This window comes from Hypanus sabinus, chromosome 2, assembly GCF_030144855.1.
Source record: "Hypanus sabinus isolate sHypSab1 chromosome 2, sHypSab1.hap1, whole genome shotgun sequence".
Taxonomy (NCBI): Eukaryota; Metazoa; Chordata; class Chondrichthyes; order Myliobatiformes; family Dasyatidae; genus Hypanus; species Hypanus sabinus.
In genome coordinates this window covers 143,633,790-143,655,129 of record NC_082707.1, presented here as the reverse complement: position 1 = coordinate 143,655,129, position 21,340 = coordinate 143,633,790, and the positions used below count along the sequence as shown (strand labels likewise).

Sequence of the window (21,340 nt, the reverse complement as noted above, 5' to 3'; positions counted from 1 at the left end):
TTTTATTCCTTCTGTCCTATGGCCTTATTTGCATAATCAAAATTATGATACTTGAGATCTTGCTATGAAGACAAAGATCACATATTGGTTTTACTTTAACAAGCAAACAGTATGCTGATTTTTTGTGTATGATTTCTGGTTGTGATTTTAACAGAAACTTAATGACTTTCATTTGGGGAAAAAATTTTACAGGAACACCTCAGTCAGAGTTGCTGGAAGAAGTGGAATGTGCTGCTTCACCAAGATTGGCGCTGACTCTTAAAGTAGCAGGGTTGGGAACATCTCGTGAAGTGGAATTGCCACTCTCAAACTACAGAGCAACCATTTTCTACTACGTGCAGAAACTCTTGCAGCTTTCCTGCAATGGAAGTATAAAATCTGATAAACTTAGGCGCATTTGGGAGCCAACATACACGTACGTCAATGTTACTTCAATTGCTTAATTAGATATTTCAAAATTATTATTAGTTTATCTAAAAGGTGTTATTTCCTCTTGGTGAACTTTAATTTGCCTGATGTGTTCTATATCTGATGCTGATCATCTGACTGTTTTAAACACAAAATTGCAGGTGAAGATGATTAGCTAGAACAGTAGGCACCACCAGATGGCCACTATATTATTAGGAAAGATGTAATTGCATTGACATGAATACGGAAGAGATGGACTATGATGTTGCCAGAGCTAGAAGTGTTGAGCTATGAGGAAGAATTGGATAGACTCGCTTTGTTTCCTTTGCAACTGATGAGACCATGAGTGGACCTGACTGGGCATTTAATGATGGGCATTGATGGAGTAATTATGAAGGATCCTTTTTCCTGTAGCAGAAGGTTAAAATAAAACTGGGTGTAAAGGATCAGAGAGATATGAATTTTATCCTGAATGTGGTTGGGATCTAGTGTTCATAACATGATAAAATGATTGAGGCAGAAGCCAGCATGTTTTAGAAGTGATTTGAAAAGCCGATATGCAGGAATGTTGAGCTTGTGCTGCAAAGTAACATTTCACTGAGTAGTGCTTTTTATGTGTAGCACAGATTTAATAGCCCAAATAACTCTTTATGTAGTAGAGTTTGTGATTCTATGAGTACTTGTGTGATTATTCCAGGATTATGTACAGAGAGATGAAAGATTCTGATAGAGAGAGAGGAGAAAATGGAAAATTGGTAAGTAGTGTTTCTATTTATGTTGCAGTATTGTCAGTAGAATGTTTTGCTGCTAAGAATAACAGACTAAACTATTACATGTTTATTTTTTTAAATTTAACTAACATTATTTTGACAAATCTTTTTTAAAATCTGAGAAGCATGAATTAATAGTTCATATGTTTGAATGCATGTACTACCTGTAAGACTTTACAATCAGGAAAGACCAACGTTTGGTTCTTCCTGTTGTAGGGCTGCTGGTCTGTAGAGCATGTGGAACAATACCTTGGCACTGATGAATTACCAAAGAATGACTTGATAACCTACCTACAGAAGAATGCAGATTCAGCTTTCCTGCGGCACTGGAAATTAACCGGCACTAATAAAAGTATTAGGAAAAATAGAAATTGTTCTCAGCTCATTGCTGCATACAAGGTATATTACTATGCAACATATTTCTTCTGGATAATGTTTGTATGCATCTGTATAAGCAAAAACAATGCTTGCATTATAATGAACATTTGCAGTTAATGTAAATGTGCAGCTAAGTGCATTTATGTGGTGAGAAAAGTATTTCTATGCCTTCATAATTATATGATTGATTTTATGCTGGTTTTAACTTGCTAGGTTTCTGCAAGAAGTTGATGCAGTTGGTTACTGAAATGGGTTAATATGTTTTTCCATCTATTTAAATTACTTTTTGTAGGAGTTTTGTGAGCACGGATCAAAGTCATCTGGACTAAGACACGGGTCCATATCATCTTTGCACAGTTGTGAGATTCTGAGTGGAGCACGAGAGCAGCCGCAAGCAAAGGCTGGGAGTGGACAGACTGCTTGTGGTGTGGAAGATGTTCTGCAATTACTTCGAATTCTCTACATTGTTGCTAGTGATCCATACTCAACATGGCGAAGCCAGGAAGGTTAGGCTAATTTGATTAGGAAAAATAAACAATGCATAAAATCTGTAGATTACAAATAGAATGTTTTCTTTTGTTATTTTAACGTTGACATTGCTTTTTTTTCTCTAATAGAAATGGATGGTCAACTTCAGTTCAATGTTTCACCAGAGGAATTTACGAGCAAAAAAGTCACCACAAAAATCTTGCAACAGATTGAGGTAATTTTAAATTGATATAAAATGTAAAATGTGCACGTTATTTTTCCATATTGATTTAAAACTGGAACATTACAGTGGTTAACTTGCCAAAAATAGAGAAGATAGTTATACAACCTTTGAGATTCTTTGCCCAAGTAATGTTTTAAACTTTAATAGTAATTTTAATTTTACATAGATCTATGAATTCAATTGTAAGGGAATTGTGATCTGATTATTTTTGGAAGGAACTTGAAAACTTTTTGCTTACTGTTTTTTAACCATTGATGATATTTGTTCACACAGGAACCTTTGGCTTTGGCTAGTAGTGCATTGCCAGATTGGTGTGAGCAGCTGACCAGCAAATGTCCATTCTTAATTCCTTTTGAAACTAGGCAACTGTACTTCACTTGCACAGCATTCGGTGCTTCAAGGTAAAAGGTTCACCTTTTGTTTGATATCATTTAGAACACATAGAAGGTTGATATCCCTCAAAATGCATTTCTTTGTAGTACAAGCTATTTCAATGTGAGTACTAACTCTGCTTTGGCTTTCTCAAGAGATGACAACTGTTCAATTGTAAACTTGACATGACATCAAAAATCTCACCTATACTTTGTTGAATATGGTTATGCTGAACATGTCCCTACCTTAGAAATTACTAGGGTTGCCCATAGCCACCTATTTTTCTAAGCTTTTGTACCTATCCAAAAGTCTTTTAAAAGACCCTATCGTATCTGCCTATACACCGTTCCCAGCAGCCCGTTCCACGCACTCACTACTCTCTGTGTTAATAAAAAAAAAACAACCAACCCTGACATCTCCTTTTTACTTACTGCCAAGCACCTTAAACCTGTGCCCTCTTGTGGCAGCTGTTTCAGCTCTGGGAAAATTTCTCTGACTATCCACACGATCAATGCCCCTCATCATTTTATACACCTCTATCAGGTCATCTCTCATCCTCCGTCATTCCAAGGAGAAAAGGCCGAGTTCACTCAACCTATTCTCATAAGGCTTGCTCCCCAATCCAGGCAACATCCTTGTAAATCTCCTCTGCACCCTTTCTATGGATTCCACATCCTTTCTGTAGTGAGGCAACCAGAACTGAACACAGTACTCCAAGTGGGGTCTGACCAGGGTCCTGTATAGCTGTAACATTATCTCTCGGCTCCTAAATTCAATTCCACGATTGATTTAGGCTAATAGACCATACTCCTTCTTAACCACAGAGTAAACCTGCACAGCTGCTTTGAGCGTCCTATGGACTTGGACCCTCTGATCCTCCACACTGCCAAGAGTCTTACCATTAATACTATATTCTGCCATCATATTTGACCTGACAAAATGAACCACCACATTCTTATCTAGGCTGAACTCCATCTGGCACTTCTCAGCCCAGTTTTGCATCTTATCAATATCCCCCTATAACCTCTGACAGCCCTCCACACTATCCACCACACCCCCAAGCTTTGTGTCATCAGCAAACTTACTAACCCATCCCTCCACTTCCTCATCCAGGTCATTTATAAAAATCATGAAGAGTAAGGGTCCCAGAACAGATTATTTGTAACCTTTGTTCCTACTTATTAGTAAATATGAGAATACAAATAATATCTTTTTAGGGCAATAGTCTGGCTGCAGAATAGGCGTGAGGCCACCATAGAACGAACCCGAACAACCACAGCAGTGAGACGTGATGATCCAGGAGAATTTAGAGTCGGCAGATTAAAACATGAGCGGGTTAAGGTTCCTCGAGGTGATAAATTAATGGAATGGGCGGAAAATGTCATGCAGATTCATGCTGATAGGAAGTCTGTTTTAGAGGTAAGTAATGAAAAAAAACACTTGATATATTTTCTGTTGCAATAATTATGGTTATGGATGATTGTATTGAGGGAAAGATTTAAAATTACCATATTTGCAATTCTTGAAAATTCCAAAAGGTAAAATATTTAGTGTATTGCATTTTAGGGTTGTGAAAGCCAAGCCTTTCAGACTATAAAACAACCCTGGATTATTCATGGTTTCTGCTGAATTTGCAGCCTGTGTTTAATTCACTGTTGATGAGAATGTACTGTCCTCTTCTTCCATTTTTTTGGTGTGTTATTCGTCTTCATAGGTGAAGGAGAGATTTGGTAGGGACTTCTTGTATTTGAATAAAATGTTTTAGTTATATTGAGATGCACAAGTCTTAAATATGTATTTATGTTATGGATGGTACAAACTGCACTGCACTTAGTCAACTTGATCCTTTTTAATTGATCCATCTGTTTCTGGTATTTGTAGGTTGAATTTTTAGGTGAAGAAGGGACTGGTCTTGGCCCTACTTTAGAGTTTTATGCACTTGTAGCTGCAGAGTTTCAAAAGAAAGAACTTGGAATTTGGTTGTGCGATGATGATTTTCCTGATGATGAATCACGACAGGTAATTGATTTGATTTAGAAAACATGATTTTTAAATGCAGCAATGACAGTTATCTTTAGCATTCAGTTGTAAAAGCATTGTTTTCCTGCATTGAAAAGCTTCAAGTTTTATCTAACTTTGTATGTGTAACTTTTGATTTAAAAAATAGGTCGATTTGGGAGGTGGACTGAAGCCACCAGGATATTATGTACAGCGATCTTGTGGACTGTTTTCTGCAGCATTCCCACAGGATAGTGAGGAAATGGACAGAATAACCAAACTTTTCCATTTCCTTGGAATTTTCTTAGCCAAATGTGTTCAGGACAACAGACTGGTGGACATTCCAATTTCTAAACCTTTCTTTAAACTCATGTGTATGGGAGACATCAAAAGCAATATGAGTAAATTGTTACACGAATATGGGAGCCGGGTAGATGGTGACTTGCATTATACTGAAAGCCAATCTGAAGCTTCAACTGAGGAAGGCCATGATTCTATATCTGTTGGAAGCTTTGATGAGGACTCCAAATCAGAATTTATTCTTGATCCTCCTAAACCCAAACCTCCTGGTTGGTTCCATGGAATCTTAACTTGGGAGGATTTTGAATTTGTAAATCCACACAGAGCCAGGTTCTTGAAAGAAATAAAAGAACTTTCTGTGAAAAGACGGCAGATACTAAGCAACAGGGCTCTTTCAGAAGATGAAAAAAACACTCAGCTCCAAGAGCTTACTTTGAAGAATCGGTCAGGATCAGGACCACCACTTGGCATAGAGGATTTGGGGTATGGATCTTTTTTTTCATTAATTATAATCATCAAGTTATTTTTATACACATTTTCTCTCTATTTTTTAGAGAACTAAAGATGTAGACCTATAAAGCTGGAGAAGTTCTAAATCATGTCGGATGAAAATAACTCCTGAGGAATATTTGTAATATGAATGTATGTCAGGAGAAGCTAAATTCACTTCCAGCTTGAACATTTTGTGCAGAAAATTTAAATTTAGAAAGAGGAGCAATTTGTGTGTTTCTGCAGCAATTCCTGCTTTCAAGCTCTCCTGATACTGACTTTGAGCAGTCATGCTAATCCCAACTGAAGATGCTGTGGTTTATGATGTGAAGTGATAACAGTATTAACTTAAAGTAACTGTTTCATGGGACAGTTTAGAGTGTTTTTCTTTGTATTGTGATGTTCAGGTATGAGTTCATGAGTGATGATTGTGCTCTTTATAATTCTTCAGTGGTGAATGGCTTGGAAACTTTTAGAATCCTAGAGAGATGCGGCAAGGAAACAGGGCCTTTGGCTCACAAGTCCACAGGGACCCATTTATACTGATCCTAGATCAATTTCTTTTATATTCTGATCAATATCCTTCCAGATTCTGCCATTCACCTTCACATAAGGGGCAATTTATAGGTCAATTATCGTAACAGCTCACATGTCTTTAGGATATAGAAACAAACCTGAACTTTCAGAGGAAATTAGAATTGCAGGGAGAATGTGTTTGCAGCACACAGAGAGCATACCAGAGGTCAGGAATGAATCCAGGTCTCTGGTGCTGTAAGTCTTCGACTCTTAATAGCTGAGTCGCCCTATGTTAGCAATATTGGAAATATGTACACTGTTGATATCCTCCTGTGATACATGCTATTGAGTTCAGTAAAGCAAAGGTTAGAATATTAAAATATGAAACTTTTCAACAGAGTGTAAATATTAAGCCAACTGGACTGTTTCTGAGCAAAAAGGTCCTTAATGGATGTAACCACTATACTGACAACACACACTGGTCTGCCCTCCATACAATTGTGAAGCCCAGTTACTTCACAGCTCTCCCAAAATAGCTCACGTTGCAATCAGTCATTGTAAGGCAATCTGATATGATGAGACACTGTTTCTATTTCACTCATGGAATTTAATAGAAAATGCTGGGACTTTATGCCAGGTTACTAGCCTTTCAGGGTGGAGATGTGTCTCTAAGGTATCAGGCACTCCTTCCCTCCATTAGCCTGCAGGTCATCCTTGCGCAAGTTGTAGCACCTGCTTAGATCTCGATCAGGGTCAAGTGAAGCCGTGGGAGTAGGTGGTGGATATCACAGGTCCTGTGACAAAAAAGCTGACTGTGGATTACAGAGAAACAAGACTGGCTTACCCCAATCAACATCAATGGGTTTGCAGTTGAGAGGGTGAATAGCTTGAAGTTACACAGTATGCACATCACCGATGAACTCACCTAGACTACACACTGGCTTTGAGGCAAAAAAAAGCACAACAGCATCTCTTCCACTTGAGGCGACTGAAGAAGTTCGGCATGAGCCCCCAGATCCTCAAGATCTTCTACAGGGACATCATTGAGAGCATCCTGACTGGCTGTATCACCACCTGGTACGGGAACTGCACCAACCTGGATCACTGGGCTCTGCAGAGAGTAGCATTGACAGCCCAGTGCATCTGTTGATGTGAACTTCCCTCCATTGAGGACACTTACAGCAGCAGGTATAGAAAGAAGGCCTGGACACCAGTCACCCCAACCATAAGCTGTTTCAATGGCTTCTGTCTGGCAAACGGTACCAGAGCATTAAAGCCAGGGCTAACAGGCTACAGGACAGCTTCTTTCTACGAACCATTAGACTTTTCAATTCACATGCCTGTACATTGCGACGGAATCATAAATTAAAGATTTTTACTCCCTCACATTGTGGGATGGATGTAAGACTTAAATAAATTCTATTCTATTCTGTGTGACCACAGATGCCAAGCAGGCAATCTGAAGAGTATTGATAATTGCTGAGTTTGCCCACCTTGTAAAGAGACGGTCCAAAAGAAGACAATAGCAAACCACTTTTTCCAAAAAAAATTACCAAGAATAATTTGGTCATGAGGGTCTCAAGATGGCGCTTATGGAGTGAAGCTGCTTTAGGCTTTGCTCCAAACCGTTTACCTTTTTTTAACCTACAAACACCCCCTAATTGATCTTTTTATACCTATTCTAAAGGGGTTTAAACATATGAAACTTTTTTCAACTGTTTGAATCATTTTCAACTCGCTGAAATGTCTAAAGCAAAGGGATCGAAACAGACGAAAGAACCGATAACTTTAGAAGCAATTGCGAATCTTATAGACGATAGACTTGCAAAACTGGAGAGTAAATTAACCGCAAGGATGGATATGTTTGATGAAATGTTTAAGGCACTTGATGCAAAATTTCAAGTACTTACACTGGAGTCACAAAAACAACAAGCAAGTATTTTAGCTCTTGAAGAGGCCGCTCGCAAGAAAAATCTTATAATTGAAACTTTGTAACAACAGCAAACTTCGACTTCTCAACAATTGGATCATTATAAGTCTAAGATTATTGATCTTGAAAACCGCTCTCGAAGACAAAATCTTCGGTTAATCGGGATTCCGGAAAAATTTGAGAATGGCGATCTCACTGTTTTTTCCTCCAAATTTTTAATGGATGTCTTTGGCTCAGAAGTATTGGATTCTCCTCCAATAATCGACCGTGCACATCGCATCTCACATTTTCATTCAGATTCAAGCTTGAAACCACGACAAATAATTCTCTGGATCCACTATCCTCATACTAAAGAGCGTTTGATTCTGGCTGCTCAGAAAAAGGGTATGATCAGCTTTCAAGATTTTAAATTTCGTATTCTGGAAGATTATAGTCCTGAAGTTTTAAGGGCAAGAATGTCAGAAATTCATCAGAAAGGCTACAAGCAAGCGTTGCTATTTACAGCACATCTGAGAGTTTCTCTCGAAGACGGAACTTATCAGCTGTTTAAATCTCCAGCAGATGCTCAAAGTTTTCTGGAAGAATAACATTTTATCGGCTTGACTAATGTAATAATTAGTATACAAGATTTGGATCATTTAAAAAAATGATGTTTTTTTTAACGTATGGCTTACATGTATTTTCTATACATGGTAGAAGTTCGTTTTTGGTTTATTCTGAGTTTGTTATTTTTTCATATTATCAATCTGTTAGCTTTGAAAATAATCTAAGATTTTCAAGTTTGTATACACTTTTTTATATTTTTAATGTTTAAATATTAAGATTTTTTAAAAAAACAAAATGTCATTTCTTCTTCCCGAAAGGCTTTAGAGCCTGAAACGTCACATCCGTTTTGATGTGTTTGAAGATGTTTCAAACTTTCTTTTAAAACACTAATTCAGTATTATTCATTTATGGGTTTTATTTTTTTTAAGTACTTTTGTTTTATATATATATAATACTAATTTTATATTTTAGTTTTTGTTATATCAACCCTTTCTTATAATATGGGTGGTTTGTATCTTCTATTCAATTTTTTTCTGTTGGAGTTGTCGTCTTGAGACATGGGGGTAATTTTAGTGTTAAGATTGTTTGCTTGCCTCTTTTTGGCTTTTTTTCTGGGGTTTTGAGGGTGGAGGGAGGGGGATTTTTCTTTTTTCTTTTCCTTTTGCTTGCTTTTTGCTTAGTTTCACTTCACGGGCTTATATGAAACTACAAAAATGGTTGCAGTGCCGTGACTTCCGGTTTCTCCTTGAACTTACTTCCTTCTTCCGGATTCATGAGTTTATCTTTTTTTCAACCTTATGTGTTAATTGTAATAAATATTGTCAATATGGATAGGGTTATTAATTTTGTTTCTTGGAATACTAATGGTTTAAATCATCCGATTAAACGGAAAAAAATATTCAAAGTATTCCATAGAATGAATGCTAATGTTATTTTTGTACAAGAGACTCATGTAAGGAAGGTGGATAGTCAGCGTTTTTTAGGTTTTGGAAAGGTCAACAATATCACGTGAATTCTCAAGCCAAAGTAAGAGGCGTTTCCATTTTTATAGATTCTTCAACCTCTTTTATACATCATGAAACAATCTCAGACCCACAAGGTAGATTTTTGCTTATCAATGGTCTACTTTTTAATCAAAAAGTTGTTCTAGTCAATGTTTATGCTCCAAATACTGCAATGTCCGGAATTTTTTATGTGTCTGTTTACATCCTTTCCCAATTTAAATCAGTACAGACTGATAATGGGTGGGGACTTTAACTGTTGTTTAAACCCCTCGATGGATAGATCTAAGCCCACCCAAGTTCTTCCGAATAAATCAGCTTCTCTTATCAACTCCTTTATGACTGATTCAGCAATTTTTGAAATTTGGCGTTTTCTACACCCCAATGACAAAGAGCTTTCATACTTTTCTTTTGCTTATCACAATTACTCAAGAATTGATTACTTTTTCATTGATCACCATTTACTTACAGATGTTATTGATTGTAAATATGACTCTATTACCATTTCTGATCATGCACCTTTGAAGTTATCTATTAAGATAATGGACTCATTTACTAATGTTATATCTTGGAGGTTTAACTCTATTGCAGGACTCAGACTTTGTCAATTTTATCAAACAACAAATTGATTTGTTTTTCTCAACAAATTCTGCAGCAGAGATCTCTAGTGGAATTTTATGGGACACTTTAAAGCCTTTATTCGTGGGCAGATTATTTCATACTCTGCTGGAGTTAGGAAATGAACTAATACTAAAATATTAACATTGGTTAATAAAATCAAAGCGATTGAAAAGATTTACTCAGTGACTCCTAGCAAAGAACTCTATAAAGAAAGCGTGGAACTCCAAATGGAGCGTAATTTGTTATTATCCTCTTCGATTGAAAATCAGTTATTTAAATCTAGAACTCAGTTTTATGTGTATGGAGATAAGTCTGGTAAATTATTGGCTAATCAATTGAAAACTGCTTCGGCTAAACGACAGATTACTAGGATTCGTAAACAAGATGGTACTCTAACGATCGACCATAAAGAGATAAATAAAGCCTTTCAAGATTTTTATAATTCCTTATATCAATCAGAATTTGCTGAGGATTCTTCTATAATAAATGAATTTTTAAGGAAATTGAATATTCCAAAATTAACAGTAGAGGATAATGTATTTTTAGATACACCTATCACGGAAACTGAAATAAAAAAGGCTATTTTTTCAATGAATTCCGGTAAAGCTTCTGGTCCAGATGGTTATTCTGCAGAATTTTTTAAATCTTTTTCCTCTATACTTTCTCCTTGGCTTTGTAAAATTTTTAAAGATGCATTAGTTATAGGCAAATTGCCACAATCTTTTTATGAAGCTTCTATTTTTTTAATTCTTAAAAAAGATAAAGACCCTATTGAGTATGCATCCTATCGGCCTATATCCTTGCTGAACATGGATTTTAAGATTTTTAATAAAATTTTGGCTACTAGATTAGAAAATATATTACCTCGAATCATTTCTGAAGATCAGATTGGATTTATTAAAAATCGCTATTCATCTTTTAACATTAGAAAATTAATAAATATTATTTACACTTCCTCACCCAAAATACCAGAATGTGTCATTTCCCTAGATGCTGAAAAAACATTTGATAGAGTTGAATGGCCATATTTATTTAATACAATGCAGCATTTTAATTTCAGTTCAAAATTTATATCATGGATTAAATTAATATACCATAAACAGCTTCGGTTTTTACCAATAATCAAAGATCTCCTTTTTTTTTTCAGTTATTCCGTGGTACAAAGCAAGGTTGTCCTTTAAGTCCTTTACTATTTGACATCGCTCTTGAACCTTTGGCTATAGCTATTCGTGAATCACCTAATATTTTTGGTATTACTCGTGGGGAGGGGACGTATAAGTTATCATTATATGCTGACGATTTGTTACTATACATATCTGACCCTGAAAGATCTATTCCTGCTATTTTGTCTTTGTTTGCTCAGTTTAGTAACTTTTCTGGTTATAAATTGAATTTTAACAAGAGTGAACTATGTCCATTAAATATGCAAGTTTCAATTTATAAACATTTACCATTTAAGGTTGTTACAGATTATTTTACTTATTTAGGTATTAAAATTACTAAAAAAAAAACAAAGATTTATTTAAAGCTAACTTTTTACCTTTAATTGACCAGATTAAGCAACTTGCCACCAGGTGGTCTCCACTATCTTTGTCATTAGTTGGTAGAATTAATGCTATTAAGATGATGGTATTACCCAAATTCTTATATTTATTTCAAGCATTACCAATTTTTATTCCTAAATCTTTTTTTGATATTATTGACTCCAAAATATCTTCTTTGGCAGAATAAAAATCCTAGACTAGGCAAAAAATATTTACAGAAGCCGAAGAAAGAAGGTGGTTTGGCTTTGCCAAACTTGAGATTTTATTATTGGGCAGTTAATATATGATATTTAATATTTTGGACACAAGAATTGACTACAGCTGCCTGCTCACAATGGGTAAATTTGGAATGTAAATCTGTACAAGACTTTTCGTTGTTTTCAATCTTAGGATCTTCACTTCCTTTTTCTTTATCTAAATTGAATAAACAAATAACTAATCCTATAGTCAAATACACATTGCGAATCTGGTTTCAATTTCGTAAATTTTTTGGTTTGAATAAGTTTATTCTATCATGCCCTATAGTATCTAATTATTTTTTTCGGCCTTCCTTTATGCATCAAACTTTTTTTTTATGGAAAACAAAAGGTATAACATGTTTTCGTGATTTGTTTTTAGATGATAGCGTTATGTCCTTTGAACAGTTATCTAATAAATATAATTTACCTAAAACTCATTTTTTTTAGGTATTTGCAAGTTAGAAATTTTTTGTATAATGAGTTAGTCTTTTCCGAAACTAGGTCCATTGGACATTACGGAAAGAATTTTAGCTCTGAATCCTTGTCAAAAGGGTTTAGTAGCTGTCATTTATAATATGATTATGAATATACAGCCAGATGTATCAGAAAAAATTAAGAAGGAATGGGAAGAAGAACTTCATTGTCTTATATCCACTGAGCAATGGGAGAAAATGTTACTATTAGTTAATTCGTCCTCTATTTGTACTAAACATGCTCTCATACAATTTAAGGTTGTACATAGAGCTCATATGTCTAAGGATAAACTTGCTCAATTTTATTCTTATGTTAATTCAACCTGTGACAGATGTCATTTTGATGTTGCCTCATTAACCCATATGTTTTGGTCTTGCCCTTGTTTACAAAATTGCTGGAAAGATATTTTCAGTATTTCAAGAGTTTTGAATATTAATATCCAACCGCATCCTTTTACTGCAATATTTGGTTTACCAATGGTAAATAATAGTTGTCTATCCTCTTCATCTCGACGAATGATTGCATTTGTTATACTAATGGCTAGAAGATCTATTCTATTGAATTGGAAAGAAATTAATCCTCCAACTATTATTTCAGTAGTTTTCTCAAACCTTTTCTTGTTTGAGCTTAGAAAAAATTAGAAGTGTTGTTTTTGACCCTTCAGTTAAATTTGAAGAAACTTGGAGACCATTTATTCAACATTTTCATATGAGTTGAATTGTCTTTTCCTAAACCTTACTTGTATTATCCTTAATTGTTTGGATGGAGGTTTGGAGTTATTGGCACTACTGTATATGTACTTAACATTATTCAATGGCCCATGTTGGTTAGTGTTTTTTTTCTTTTCTTTTTTTTTCTGGGGTCTTTTTTCTTTTTATTTCTTTGTTCATCAATGTTATGAGTTTGGGAGGTTATATATTTTTATTATTATATGAATGTCTATTTAAACTTAATTATGTACTCAAATACTTTGTATTCATGTTTCATTTATGTTTAAAATTAATAAAAGGATTTAAAAAGAAAAGAAAGGGAAAAAAAAGAATAATTTGGTCATGGAAGGACCATGATCATCCACGTCATACGACACATAATGAATAAATGAACTAGTCTTTATGTCCATGAGTTTCAGGAGGTTCAGAACTGACATATTGGAGTTACATATGGATAGTTCATCTGAATTAACGTGTCACTATTTTTGACTTCTGTTTAAATTAAGAAACTATAATGTGAATGTTTAATCTGTCACGATGGTGTGCTGCTTTTTAAAAGAAAGCATTACATGATTTGTTTCTTGCACAACCCAGCCATTCTGTGTGATTAGTACAAGTACATTTGCAGGTTTTTTGGCAGCTGAAAGCAGATCCTGGGGTAGCTCAGGATAGTAATATATTAATATTACTTAACCTGTCTCAGCACTATCCAGAAATCGGTTAATTGTTTACTAGTTTGACATAGTTTGTGGAAAGCTGGAAGTGAAATGTTTCATTTTCTTTGAATAGAGTTCAAATCTGCATCAGAAACAACTACCCCTTACCACCTTGTTCTTTACTTTTCACTTGGAACTTCCAGTTTTCTTTTTAATCTAGCTCTTTCATTGAAAAATTTTTAAATAACTAGTGTTCTTGTATGATTTTTTTTAAATTGATGGCAAAGTAGCTTCCTGATGCAAAACTCTTAATGGGATATGTGGTTTGGAGTAGAATATGGTTGGAGGCAAGGTATTTCCTTTGATTATTATAGTTGACATCATTTGGGTTCACAATCTTACAATCTCAAAAATATATCTTAGTCTTGGTGTTGCTACCAAAATTAACTCCAGAAGGTTGACTTGTACTGGAAAATATTTGGTATTTGCTCGAGTCTGTGGCTGCATCTGCTTAGGGTCTTAGATGAAACGAGCCTTAAGGTGTACACAAAGCAAATATTTGAGGAAAATTCCAAAGTTACAGGTGATTCTATGCATGTTGTAAATATTGCCAGTTAAAGCTCCTAGGGACAAGGTATTTGACAATATTCACTTTCAACTTCTGCCTTAACTATTATTTTGTATAAATCTTGCAGGCTGAACTTCCAGTTTTGTCCTTCATCCAAAGTACATGGGTTTACAGCTGTTGATCTAAAGCCTAATGGTGATGATGAGGTCAGTAGTAAGATTTTCAAAAACTTTGTGGTCTGCTGTTTGTCAGAGTGGTCTGGATGAAATATTACTATTTGTGTTTCTATTTTTACTTTACTTCAAATTCATTAAATGTATTTTTGTTTTAGATGGTAACAATAGACAATGCTGAAGAGTATGTTGAATTGATGTTTGACTTCTGTATGCACACTGGAATACAAAAGCAGATGGATGCTTTCAGAGGTACTTATACTGCTTGTAGAACTTCGTGAGCCTTATTTTTGTTGTGGAGTAGGGTATCTTTCACCTGCTCTGTTTAATGTTCCAAATGTGTCTGGGCTCTAATTTCCTAAAGGCAAGGTGAGAAGACTGCACATGTGGAAAGCACGTTTCACAGCAATACAAGTTGATTGAAATCCTAAACATTTGCAGTTCATGGCATCTTTCTTAATTCCCTGATTAGCTGGCAGATTTCCATATTACTAACGAGCGTACACAACATGACAGGAAGTCATAAAAAGTCTGTTGATCTGCATTGTTAGCTGATCTCAGCTGGAGTACATACTTGCCTTAAGTTAATGGTACAAGAGTGAAGGGAATGGGAATAGTGCAGAAAAGTTGATAAGAGTTTCTGCTCCTGATTCTTATGTGATCTAAGCTGGAAACTGACGAGTTACATTGTTTAATGAGGAAAGGGGCATTTCTGGGAGCAGTTGCATTCTCTGAAAAGGCTAGTTAAGGATATTTTGTAAAGAAGGATAGTAACTTGAGAATGCCATTTTAATTTAAGTGAGTGGTGATTGCAGCATATTTATTGCAGTCTTGTCAACTCAATGCAAAGCTCTTTAAAAAGTTCAATGAGCAGTTTAAATTGAAAGACTCAAGTGGAAAATATGTAACTTGATTGAGAATTGTTTTTCCAATCCAGATGGGTTCAACCGTGTCTTTCCTATGGAAAAGCTGAGTTCTTTCAGCCATGAAGAAGTTCAAATGATCCTTTGTGGAAATCAGTCACCTTCTTGGACTGCAGAGGACATAATTAACTATACTGAACCCAAATTGGGTTACACCCGTGATAGGTATTTACAAGCAGTTTTGTATGAAAATACCGAGAAACAATGTGAACCTTTTGATTTTAGGAATGCTAAATTTTACTGTTGAATTGTTATGTTTTGTTTGTATTTAGTACATGCAACAGAAGATAAAGAATTAAAAAAAGACAACTATCATATTCCAAAGAGTAACGCTAGATGATATAGATACTTGTATTTTTTTTCCTGACCGAGTACCCAATATTTGAGCAGAACTATGTTAAAATAGACTAGATCAGCTTGTTCAGTGAACCTTGTAGGAGCCTTGTCAGAGTATTGTAGGGGTAAATGAGCACCACGATCCCTGTTGTTTACCCCACACACTGCATTCCCCTGACCCCCACCATCACCATCAGAGAAAACTTCATAGAAGTGATTTTCCTACCAATGAAAACAACTAAAACAAGTTTCAGGATACAGTGATATACGGATTTACTAAAATTACGAAGTAATTTTTCTCTGTTATCTACCTTTGGATATTTACAGCAAATCTATGCTTAGTGCATATGTTGCAGATACTGATAAATGCACACAAGTCAAGCCTTGATATGATTCTATGCTTGCATAAATTTACAGCTGTCTCATGACCTCTGACTCAAAGCCTGATCCACATGTTTTAAAAAAAACTAAACCTTTTTTTCAATGAAACCAATGTCTATATTCTATTAAATGCTGACATTTATTTTTTGAAAAAGTATTACAGTCCAAAATTGGCTTGTTATTAGTGTGTTAATGAACTGAAATTTGTCGATTCCAAGACAAGTGAAGATTTATCTTTAAGTAAATTGTCAACCATATACAGTTCAAAATGAGAGTGGAATGTGAATTTTAATGTTGGTTTCTCATTGCAACAAGCTAAACACTTTAAAAGAAAAACCTGAGGTGCTCAATTTTTCATTTTTCTGACCTCCCTCACTGCCCCATCTTTTCCAGTAAATATGTTATATTCTTCAATAGACAATAGGTGCAGGAGTGGTCCATTTGGCCCTTCTAGCCAGCACCGCCATTCACTGTGATCATGGCTGATCATACACAGTCAATACCCCGTTCCTGCCCTCTCCCCATATCCCTTGACCCCGCTATCTGTAAGAGCTCTATCTCTCTCTTGAATGCATCCAGAGACTTGGCCTCCACTGCCTTCTGGGGCAGAGCATTCCACATATCCACCACTCTCTGGGTGAAAAAGTTTTTCTGCATCTCAGTTCTAAATGGCCTACCCCTTATTCTTAAACTGTGGCCTCTAGTTCTGGACTCACCCATCAGCGGGAACATGCTTCCTGCCTCCAGCGTGTCCAATCCCTTAATAATCTTATATGTCTCTATCAGATCCCCTCTCATCCTAAATTCCAGTGTATACAAGCCCAGTCGCTCCAATCTTTCAACATATGACAGTCCCGCCATTCCAGGAATTAACCTTGTGAACCTACGCTGCACTCCCTCAATAGCAAGAATGTCCTTCCTCAAATTTGGAGACCACAACTGCACACAATACTCCAGGTGGGGTCTCACCAGGGCCCTGTACAACTGTAGAAGGACCTCTTTACTCCTATACTCAATTCCTCTTGTTATAAAGGCCAGTATACCATTAGCTTTCTTCACTGCCTACTGTACCTGCATGCTTGCTTTCATTGACTGATGTACAAGAACACCTAGATCTCGTTGTACTTCCCCTTTTCCTAACTTGACTCCATTTAGATAGTAATCTGCCTTCCTGTTCTTGCCACCAAAGTGGATAACCTCACATTTATCCACATTAAACTACATCTGCCATACATTTGCCCACTCACCCAACCTGTCCAAGTCACTCTGCATTCTCATAACATCTTCCTGACATTTCACACTGCCACCCAGCTTTGTGTCATCAGCAAATTTGCTAATGTTACTTTTAATCCCTTCATCTAAATCATTAATGTATATTGTAAACAGCTGCGGTCCCAGCTCCGAACTTTGCGGTAGCCCACTGGTCACAGCCTGCCATTCCGAAAGGGACCCGTTAATCGCTACTCTTTGTTTCCTGTCAGCCAGCCAATTTTTAAATCATGTCAGTACTCTGCCCCCAATACCATGTGCCCTAATTTTGCCCACTAATCTCCTATGTGGGACGTTATCAAAAGCTTTCTGGAAGTCCAGGTACACTACATCCACTGGCTCTCCCTTGTCCATTTTCATAGTTACATCCTCAAAAAACTCCAGAAGATTAGTCAAGCATAATTTTCCCTTCATAAATCCATGCTGACTCGGACTGATCCTTCTACTGCTATCCAAATGTGTCGTAATTTCATCTTTTATAATTGACTCCAGCATCTTTCCCACCACTGACGTCAGGCTAACCGGTCTATAATTCCCTGTTTTCTCTCTCCCTCCTTTCTTGAAAAGTGGGACAACATTAGCCACCCTCCAGTCAGCAGGAACTGTTCCTGAATCTATAGAACATTCGAAAATGATTACCAATGTGTCCACGATTTCTAGAGCCACCTCTTTAAGTACCCTGGGATGCAGACCATCAGGTCCCGGAGACTCAACTCAGCCTTCAGACTCAACAGTCTATCCTACACCGTTTCTTGCCTAATATAAATTTCCTTCAGTTCATCCTTTACCCTAGTTCCTTTGACCACTATTACATCTGGGAGATTGTTTGTGTCTTCCCTAGTGAAGACAGATCCAAAGTACTTGTTCAACTCATCTGCCATTTCCTTGTTCCCCATAATAAATTCACCCTTTTCTGTCTTCAGTGGTCCAATTTTGGTCTTAACTATTTTTTTGCTATTCACATACCTAAAGAAGCTTTTTCTATCCTCGTTTAAATACACTATCATTCTTGGCTCGGGTTTCTATAGTTTTGGATGCAGTAGATGTTGTCCAATAGCCACATATCTTCTGACTAGGTCCCAAAAATTTGCTTTTTGCTTGATCAGTTCTCTTGTACGGTAATTTCTAAATTCTGTTGCACAAAATCATTCCTTAAATACTGGCCATATAAATTTGCACACTGCATATTTGCTAGTTGCTCTGCTTACTTTTTGTTTGTACTTCAAATTTCAGTGTTGTAGATTGTTCATTGATTGTGTTCTTAGTATTTATCAGGGCGGTAAATCAGGTGGACATGATGGTGTAAGATGAAATGCTAAGTTAGAAAACAGCACATTGTTGAGACCACATTATTATTGCTGTGTGCAGTTCTGGTTGTTGTTAAACCCAAGGAAAACTGCAAAAATAATTTGCGAGGATGATGTTGCTACTGTGAGATTATAAGTGGGGAGCAGTGGTTCTCTTTAGAATTTATGTTTCTTGTTAACTTTTAAATTTCTACTTGTGAGGAAGAGGAAAAACCAAAGTCTATCGATCTGAGGTTGCTTAAGAAATCAAATATAAATTTGGAAAGGTTTTTCTATCACATGGATTAGTTGAAGTGAACAAGTGGAAAGGAAGGGAAAATTCTATTCACATTTTTAAGTCAGTTCCCTTAATAAAAGCTGTCAATGTTACTGTAAGCTGGGTGGTTTCATTTGGCGGTCTGAGCTCTCTATTAGCTGTATAGATGCTGAGAAATTCTATGCATGTTATGGAATTGCAGGAAATGGCTGTCATTGATTAAACAATGCAAGCTGATATGCAAATTCAAACACATCATGCTTTTTGTAGATTGTTCATTGACTATGTTCTTAGTATTTACCAGGGAGGCAAACCAGGTGGACGTGATGGTGTAAGATGAAATGATAAGCTATAAAGCAGCGCATTAGTGAGACCACGTTTTTATTGTGTGCAATAAAAATAATCACCTTTAAAGTGTAACAAATCTGTGAAGAATGGGGCAGCATTACATCTGACGATTTCTATTGCTGCTGCTCACAGGTGCTTGATATCCAGAAATAGTTCCTTCTCTGAGCATTCTATGAATGTTCTGGGTACCACTGATGCACATTGTCTACCGTTCTCAGTAACATGACCAATATATTTATCATTATAACACATACTAATTCTATACCTTGTTTTACAGTGTTTCATCATTCATTTGGTCAACAATTCCCCCCCTTTTTTTTTTAAAAGGTTCAGTCACCTTAAACCTACAAAACATTAACATTCAGTAACATGATTAAAATGAATCCCAACTTTATTCAATACCTATGTCATCTTCTTTCCCTCAGTCCGGGATTTATCCGATTTGTGAGGGTGCTTTGTGGTATGTCATCTGATGAAAGGAAAGCATTTTTGCAGTTTACCACAGGATGTTCCACACTCCCACCAGGTGGACTTGCCAATCTTCACCCGCGACTTACTATTGTACGCAAGGTATGTAACATAGTCTTAAAATTGTTCTTAGTGAATCGTGTTGAAAAACTTGTAAATTTTCTGCAAAGTGTGAATCTGTTCAGGAAAGGGAAGATTTAAGGAAGGTCCCTTTAAATGTGTATTTGTCTGCAGTTATTAAATATATGTTTATCAAATAGTTTTGTCTTGTAACAGTGGATCTTGGGCCTGTAGTATTCTACATAAAACCTACCTTGTATCTGTTATTAAAAGCAATGATGCAGTAAATTACTGAAAATTTATTTTAACATATTCTTTGCTATCAGGTTGATGCAACAGATGCAAGTTATCCATCAGTGAACACGTGCGTGCACTACCTTAAATTACCCGAATATTCCTCTGAAGAAATCATGAGAGAACGTTTGCTAGCTGCTACAATGGAAAAAGGATTTCATCTTAATTGAGCTGATCATTGGTGGATAGTGAACAGACACTAAACTGAAACTTAAATAAAAGCCTCTTGTGTTTGTGTGGAAAAAGATGTTGACCTCCGGCTGTGCTCTGATACAGCATGCCTTTTTGAGGCTTTAGAGTTTAAAAAAACATAATGAGTAACTGTTAGCTGCTAATGTTTTGGCAGGAACAAAATTCTCCTGTTAATAATTACACAGCCAGCAAATAAAAATGGCACAGAGCACTGTGTGCTGCTTCAAGGGCTTAAGAGGCTGAAAGTGGAACAGTTTCTCTATGTTCCCAAGGGCAGTTTTTTGGTCACATTTTCAGTGTTTAATTTTTTGACAATGCACTGTGTCATATTTTGTTTTAATACTCACAGCAATTGGTACCTGGGTTCACTAAGAATGCCACATTTGATCTCTTTTGCTGGCCTAATGCTATTGGCCAAGAAACTGCTTGAGTAGAATTGTAATGTAGAGAGTGAATGGGCACTTCCCCCAAAATATTTTCTGTTTACTAGTGCCTGCACTGTTTATTGGAGTATTAAAGTTTTACTTGCTCTCAGTTTTGTAAAACAATCATGAATAAGCTTCATTCCCCACCCCATTTTTTTTGGTGTATGTTTTCATTCTTGAATGCCCTGCTCTGAAGATCAAATCCTTGAATGCATTTGTGCAATTTTACAGTAAAGCTAGAAACACTGGTTCTAGGTGCAAGGCACAATTTGAAGCAAGCTAAGCTTTTCTCTGTATTTCTTTGTATATTATAAACATTTATTTAACTCAAGTTGCAGTTTCAAGTTATACAAACTATTTTCAAAGGTGTATGCTCAAATAATCATTAAAATGTTTGCAAAGTATTTGAGTATTCTTTTTTGCAACAACTTTAATTAAACTTAGAGGTAGAAATGTACTTTGGATAAGGAAACCAGTATTAAAATTTTGGAAAGGTGCAAAAATAACAGGGTTGTTATCATGGGTGACTTTAACTTCCCTAATATTGATTGGCACTTGATTAGTTCCAAGGGTTTAGATAGGGCAGAGTTTGTTAAGTGTGTCCAAGATGGATGCCTGTCACAGTATGTTGATAGGCCGACTAGGGGGAATGCCATACTAGATCTAGTATTAGGTA

At 36.1% G+C, this 21,340-nt stretch overlaps 1 protein-coding gene across 4 annotated transcripts in view; it reads left to right on the top strand.

The window, feature by feature from the left end:
- Window positions 1-21,053, top strand: part of hectd1 (HECT domain containing 1) — a 92,355-nt gene extending 71,302 nt beyond the window's left edge. For 3 of the 4 annotated variants that reach the window (XM_059956152.1, XM_059956144.1, XM_059956162.1), the window contains 14 exons: window positions 193-415; window positions 1,106-1,163; window positions 1,395-1,577; window positions 1,849-2,062; window positions 2,174-2,259; window positions 2,542-2,669; window positions 3,858-4,059; window positions 4,522-4,659; window positions 4,808-5,421; window positions 14,360-14,438; window positions 14,564-14,657; window positions 15,343-15,493; window positions 19,651-19,795; window positions 20,080-21,052. In XM_059956152.1, the coding sequence (XP_059812135.1) occupies window positions 193-415; window positions 1,106-1,163; window positions 1,395-1,577; window positions 1,849-2,062; window positions 2,174-2,259; window positions 2,542-2,669; window positions 3,858-4,059; window positions 4,522-4,659; window positions 4,808-5,421; window positions 14,360-14,438; window positions 14,564-14,657; window positions 15,343-15,493; window positions 19,651-19,795; window positions 20,080-20,217 (2,453 nt within the window). In that variant the 3' untranslated portion in view covers window positions 20,218-21,052. Of the gene's footprint in view, window positions 1-192; window positions 416-1,105; window positions 1,164-1,394; window positions 1,578-1,848; window positions 2,063-2,173; window positions 2,260-2,541; window positions 2,670-3,857; window positions 4,060-4,521; window positions 4,660-4,807; window positions 5,422-14,359; window positions 14,439-14,563; window positions 14,658-15,342; window positions 15,494-19,650; window positions 19,796-20,079 lie in introns of all 4 variants that reach the window. The other variant, XM_059956172.1, reaches the window with a different exon arrangement.
- The last annotated feature ends 287 nt before the right edge of the window (window positions 21,054-21,340 follow it).